General features: G+C 34.5%; 1 protein-coding gene across 1 annotated transcript; it reads right to left on the bottom strand.

Moving 5' to 3' along the window:
* Positions 1–252: 252 nt before the first annotated feature.
* Positions 253–1610, bottom strand: LOC106720565 (trypsin-1). The gene is made up of 4 exons (XM_014515286.2): positions 1505–1610; positions 1086–1296; positions 658–916; positions 253–549 (listed from the first exon to the last, which is right to left on the bottom strand). Exons 1-4 carry the CDS (start codon positions 1536–1538, stop codon positions 253–255), a joined length of 801 nt encoding a protein of 266 aa, XP_014370772.2. The 5' UTR covers positions 1539–1610.
* Between the last annotated feature and the right edge of the window lie 5691 nt (positions 1611–7301).

Consider the following 7301-nt stretch of genomic DNA (forward strand, 5'->3'; position numbering starts at 1 on the left):
GCTGGCCAAAAAGACGCAAGCTTAGATACATTGCACCCTATTTCTTTTGAACGCCTTAAAACGCCTGTCAGCAAATAATATGTAGACAAAAAGCAATGTTAGCTTAACGGCTAAATGAGCTACCTCACGTTTGGGGTTTGATTCCGCTTGGTAAAATTTTGTCACATTTTGATCATACAGAATTTCAATTAGTAGGAATATGAAGAAATGGTAGAAAGAAAAAAGTCAATTAATTGTAATTTTAGTATTAATTTAATTTTCTAAATACTTGTTAATCCACGAGTTATATTCAGAGACCCTCGTGTATACTCCAGGATAACTCATATCGGCGCAGCCTTCGCCCCATGACACTACGCCGACTAACGTGTTATTGACCACCAGAGGACCTCCTGAGTCTCCCTGGCAGGCATCCCGTGGTGGATTATTAGCAGTCGCACACAACATTCCTTGCGTAATATCTGCGATACGTATGTATGCGCGTGCGCAGGTACTCTGCTTAACTATTTTAACTTGCGCTGCCAAAAGTACCGAAGAAGACGTTCCCGTAGACTGCAATTTAATTAAATTTTGTTGTAGTCAGCGTAAAAAAAATTGTCACATCGATGCTAAAAGACTCAGCAATACCATAATACTAAACATTTAATTTAATAAACTTACAGAAATATTTCCATATCCAGAAACTAAGGCAGTTGAACCCACAGGCAAAAGGAAGTTAGCGTTGGGGATACCGGCAGCTTGAACGCTAGCGCTGAATATCATCCTCTTCGTCGTGATCACTAAAGAGATGTCATTTTCTAACGTCGTGATCGAATATAGCTCATGAACGATGACCTTTGACAACTCATATGTCTTGCCTCCAATCAAGCGATATGATGTGCCTACTACTGCTCGCAACAAAGGTGGTTCGAATTCATAGCTAAAAAATATAAGATATGTTACTGCCATACGGAAGTACTATTCTGTAATGCGTACTTAACTTAAGATATAATAAGAAGGAAAAGGATATCTAGTGTATTTCTAAGACTTTTGTCTTTAACCATTGAAGTATTCGTCAAATGAATTGGACTCATTGAAAAATCACTCACCTTGAAGTACAGTGGGCTGCAGTAACCAATGTCCTTGTACTGATGACAGTAGCTCCGCACAAGTGAGCCCAACCTGATATCACTTTCCGTCGTAAAACCGCTTGGTATGGCACCTCTGTTATGTCGACTTCGAAACCATTGACAATTCGAGCTGATGTATAGGTTGCTATCAAATTAGCCGTAGACAACGATTCTAGTTCATTTGATAAAACTATAACAATAATAAAATGTCATTTTATAACCGTCTAACTGCAATTTATGATAGTCAATGATAACAATTGACTATTTTTAAAGTTCTTTTGTTAATGAAAATAAAAGTATATATTTTTTCTTACTGAAATTGGCTTCGAATCTATTGGATCGTTGTAAACGCGTTTAAGTAGCACTAGTTCCGAGTTTATTAAAAAAAATAAACTTACCTAGAATAAAAACAAAAACCAATGTACACTTCATGTTACCCGCAGATTACTAAATATTTAGTTTTGGAAGCAGGTTAACTTTAAAGTGATAATAATTTTTATCAATCGGAGACGCTCTTCAGTTTATCATTTCTTACTGAATCGCATCAAGTGCCGATCTGATATTGTTTGGGAAATTCTACGTAACAAGTAGAAATAAGTGTAAAAATAATGACGTATGATACTAATAATAAATGACGATAGATCGGACTGTCCATTATAAACCGCTCAGTAAACCTCTTCCCAATTTATCTCACAATTTTTTTCTGTTACAATTGGTTTTACTGAAAGAATCGTAAACATAATTAAATACTCCAACAGTATTGCGATGATATGATGTTTTAGATTTAAATAAATAATCACTTCAAAATGATCGGTAAAATTATTTTTTTACGCGGGGAAAACTACGAGTATATTGCGGTTTGTTGTTATCTGATGTGAACGTTGGAAATAACGTTGTTATCAATGTTACACTTGATAAAAAATCTGTCAAATTATTGAGTTTCCATTCCATTTGGCTTCCGATCATTTATATTCAAGTGTTATAAATAAGAACTTCCTTAAAGTGTCAATTATTGTCAACTGCTTTGATCAGAATATAAAAAAACACTATCTAAAACACGGTCGGAGTTCAATCTTAGCAAGGAGGGATCAAATCTATCGTAAACTATTTTCAACTATTTATTTTGATCAAAGACCGTAGTAGTCAATACGGTTGATATGATATTACAGCCGATGCCTTCTATATAATTGTAAAATTTAACAATAAATAAATAAAATAAGGTGTTAAAAACAAACGCATGAATATGATACAAATGTTTGCAGTGTGAATTGCAATTGAATTAAAACGATGTAACACACCGCGATTTCGGATTACGACTTGTTAGCGACATTAAGTTTGCAGTCGTAAAAAAGGTGCAAATTATATTAATAGCCTTTTAATATGGTTCATTCAGTATGGTTGGGATTTTATTGCCAATCAAAATGATGTCCCGCGCTCACAGAAATTAATGGAAACATTAATAAATCGAAATCACACAGATATAGTTTAGTTCTGCTGTTTAAATGTATCTATGTAAATATTTCTATGGAGTAATTGTTGTGTGTGAGTGAAGCTTATTAAAAAAGGTTTCCAATTTTATTTCTTAAAATTATATTCTCAAAATTTTCTGTGAATAATAACACGTGGCGCCATCTATTATCCGCAACGACTGATTGCAGTAGCAACAACTAACGTACAACACAAATACATCCATCTAGTTATAACCAGTAATTAATATTCTGCAACACGACAGTTAATGCAGAAAACATGCTAATTATACTTGATTTTACAATAAGTTAAAACCCAAGCTACTGTAATATTTGCTAATCAATTTATTATTTCTGACTAAAATTAATGTAGTAAGTAGTATTTAATCAACTGGGGACGAAATTGTTTATTGGTTTGTGTGGTTTTTAAAATTCATATTCCATTTAAACACAGTTTTAAGCGACCAAATTACCTAAAACTTTTTTTTTTGTTAGAATTGGTTTGATCGCGAGAGTGATCCAGTAATTTTTATAAATAACTAATCTAAAAACACCAATACTACACAAATCCTTGCATGCCACTATTATTTTAAGTTACTCGAGAGCTCTATTGCCAAGTTCGGTTTATGAAGCGATCATTGAATTAGTAAATGTAAGTAGGAAACGTTTAGACTGTGTAATAAGCATATTGAGCGAGATAAGATAGCGCCGCTCGAATGAATGGAAAGTCAGGCGCATGGGAGCAGCGCCCACGCGCATTCCGTGGGGAGCCAAAGACCTCTCGCTTCCCTCAACACACAACCGAATAGACAATTGTTATGTTGGGATGTCACAGATGTTATACTTTTTGTGATTTGAGTTTCTTTTTAAAGTTTCTTTGATTTTTTCACATAATACACATAAGTTGGTAAACAAACAAGCGGCAACTACTTCTCGTTTGTTATAATAGAATTAATTAATGTATCCATCTTTGTTTCAAATAATATTAGGGATGGGATTTGTCGATAAATTTAGGGAGGTTGCTCTTAGCTTCAAAAATCTCAAATCTAATATAATAAGGATTCGGAAATATTGCCGCTTGCAATCATTTTAGTACTCCAGTGATTTAAAAATCTTTAAATTATGTTATAATTTTTTAATTTTTTTAATAGATACGTATACATAAAACTTAATTAACGATTGTGTTAATGTGTTACTCAACAAAAACATTTAAGATTTGTTCAAGTATTTTTAATTCAGATATTAAACACTTGTGTATTAACTTTGACGTCGACGGATAATGTTTTTAATCACATTAACTTTTACAATAGTTACTGGTGGTTGTACAAACGGAAGTCTTTTTTGCACTTGTGCGCAGTTTACAACAGTTTAAACTTGGTATACCTAAAAAATACAAGATGATCTTACATTTGTAAGGTTGGTTTTTGTTTTAATTAGTTTAATTAAGAGCATAATTTATTTACCTCTCTGAAATTTTGAATAATAGCTTCTTGTCGTATCTTAGCGATTAAAGTTTCTTTAAATCGATAGCAAAAAGCAGATGTTGTAGAACATCAACAGTTGACATCGGCTTACTAATGTCGCGTTTGTTATAAGTTGGCTTATTCGTGTTTATCTCTCTGCTTGTAATCCTTTATAAAGTAGTAAGAGTTCTAAAAGCGAACAATATTAATTGGCTTAGGCTTATAGGCTGAGGGAGACTAGACTACCGGTGTACTGTAACATGACAGTGGTAAAAAGCATCGGAAACGCGTATATTTGAATAGTATCCTGTTTTCATCGTCGTATTATTTTTAGACTAGTGTTCCACTAATGCGATTGCTATTTCGGTACACAATGTAAGTACTATTTCCACCGGCCGTGAACTGGTAAAAAGCAGAGGCAAGCGTTAGCTAGAGTCGTGCTGCTTGTCGCTTCAGCCTAAAAAGGGTCTTATACAATTTTTATAACTCAAAATCAGACATACCATTTATCTAAACTATCTAGTACCAACGACTTTGTCCCCGCGACAAAAAAAAAAAGAAATCGTGTAAATAATTAAACTTAAAAAATCAGTCACATTCGTAATATCGAGAGATGTTAATATGTTCAATTCATGTCAGAAAATAATGAAATAATGCATCAGTATAGTTGTGGTGCATAAGCGGTGAGTTTCGCAGGCGGCCGCGGCCGGTGAAGCGTGAAGGACGGGCGGTATCGGCGTGCTGTGATTTGACGGCCGACTTCTAACCGTGCCGTTGTACGCGCATTTCAAGGTACAAGCGACCAGCGTTTTGATAAAAAACTACGCGTTCATAATTTGATATAAAAAATACAAAGTATGATTTAACTTGGGTGCCATCTTTGATAGGATTATTATTATTTTTATTTCTTAAAGTGGCAAACGAGCAAATGGCCACCTGGATAAGCCTAAATAGCGAAACGACCGCTGCTCATGAACATCCGCAATTGCACATGCGTTGCCTACCTCTAATCGACAGAGGAGGGAACGCATTGAAAGAGGATATATACCCTTCTTAAACGTCCCCTTCTCCGTCAAATCCACTTCCCTTGCCCATCTTTTCCTTATAAGAAATGGAGGGAAGGGTAAGGGGACTAAAATTGGGTCTCCAGCACGCATGCTCGTCAGACGAAACGTGAAATTACTTCCACTTCAACCCTGTCTTCTTTGTGGTCGTGGTATTTCATCGGGCGGATGTTGTTGTTGCTGGCGTCTACCACTGTTAAAAATAATTCATCATATTCAAATAAATGTTTTCTGCAAAACAGTAGTAACAAATATCAGTCCTGTAAGCTTTTATCTACAGGTCACCTTTTAACTTGATCTAATTATCTGACATGTAGGAATTTCAAAATTGTTGAAGTCGTTAGGAACGTTAATAAAGATTGTAAACCCACGTTCAAGATACTAAACGTCCGTTTGTTGAAAGGCGTTTTTAAAAGTGACAAATTTGTTGTAATATTGTTGTTGGTCAAATACGCTAGAGACCGGTTCCAGTGGTATTTAAAATTTCACTTGTGGCATAACCCAAACGTCATATCAAATGTCCCACAATGTGTTGGCGTTATCATTATTGCGACTTGAGAACATTATATCGACAGTTTTGATGTTTTTTACATCTACTCCGTTGAATTTTGTTAATTAATTTGATATTAGTGGTCCGTAGCTAATTATGACTTAATTACATAGAATGTGGCTACCTAATTAATTATGAATTATAAACACGTCTCAGATGTTAAACTATGTCTTTATTATGTCTGCATGTCGCGGAATGTGTTATCATTTGCATCTTTATTCTAGTTAACATATTTCATACATTTATGATATTAAAGAATTAATTTATAATGTATTCTTCACTGTGTACAATCTTACTAGTATATAAATGCGAATGTTTAGATGGATGGATGTTTGTTTGAAGGTATCTCCGAAACGGTTCAACGGATCTTGATGGAATTTGGCACAGATGTCGAATATAGTCTGGAAGAACACATGGGTTACTTATTGAGTTTTTTTAAATGCCACGTGGACAGAGTCGCGGGCGAAAGTACTGCCTTTTGTTGTTTTTCTTTGTTTTACTTAATTTTTTTCCGAGAGTTAGATTTAAATAGACACTATTTTAAAATAACAGTTTTATTGACATGATCTATTTTTCTATTTACTAATATATAACCTATGCGTTCTTCCAGGCTATGCTCTACATCTACGCCAAATTTCATACAGATTTGTTGAGCCGTTTCGGAGATACCTACCTTCAAACAAACATCCTTCCAAACATTCCCATTTATAATATTTGTAACATTTATCATAAGTTTTTCTTATAAGTCAAAGCAAATTTGTATGTCAGATTACATTGTTCTGATCTAAGTATCAAATATGAGTAGTTTGGTATACCAATAATCAATACATATTGGAGAGTAGATTATCAATATTTTGGCAGTAAGTGGATCCTAAATTTAGGACATTGCACTGACCTAATATTTTTACAGGGGATATATAGGGGACTTTAAACAGGATATGATTCTATCGTACGGGTCAATTATCAAGTGTTGAGCAAATACAACGACCGCTTACTTGATACACTAGGTCGAAGTACGTAGAAGGGCAATGCGATGTGGCGCAGAAGATGCCCCACGAATCATTAGAGTAATCGTGAATCCAATTACAGTCTGCCGGCGCGTACAATCACGATGTTTACGTCCATCGAACATGTTTTGAATATTTATAAAGCAACCTTTGTCTACACTGACACTTGTCGTATACGTCAGCCAAATGATGGCGATCTTCAGCCACTTTTGTTTGAGCTGTAAACAAATTGTGAACGTGTGTTTACACTTCAGATGCTTCGCCTCGTGCTAATTACGTAAATGTATTACGTACATTGTGATAAAATTTGATAATTATCCGTTTAGGTTTTTGAGAATTTTCATAGATATTTATTTACATAGTCACTCATACGTCATAACACAGCAAATAAATAATATTCTTAAAGGAGTATGCATATAAGTAGTAATATCATTTTTCTAATTGGAATATTTTTAGGCCTTAACGAGTGAGGCGAGCGCGGCTACTGTCTTAGTAGAAAATCTATCTAATGAGAAATGTTCTTAAGATACTTTATTCCGTTGCGAAAAACTGTTAGGCCGAGAAAGCCGCTAAATCAGTACAATCTTACCATATGTACGATTTACATACAAAATTAGTATTTTCACGTGGAACCGAGATTGTTAG

Source organism: Papilio machaon, chromosome 8 (genome assembly GCF_912999745.1).
Source record: "Papilio machaon chromosome 8, ilPapMach1.1, whole genome shotgun sequence".
NCBI lineage: Eukaryota > Metazoa > Arthropoda > Insecta > Lepidoptera > Papilionidae > Papilio > Papilio machaon.

What these genes read in the sequence shown, in the direction of transcription:
- LOC106720565 (XM_014515286.2), bottom strand. Translation starts at nt 1,538, where the DNA reads ATGAAGTGTACATTGGTTTTTGTTTTTATTCTAG. An exon ending in GGTTTTTGTTTTTATTCTAG is followed by an intron (nt 1,297 to 1,504) that starts GTAAGTTTATTT and finishes TTATTGTTATAG; the next exon opens with TTTTATCAAATGAACTAGAA. An exon ending in CTGGATATGGAAATATTTCT is followed by an intron (nt 550 to 657) that starts GTAAGTTTATTA and finishes ATTAAATTGCAG; the next exon opens with TCTACGGGAACGTCTTCTTC.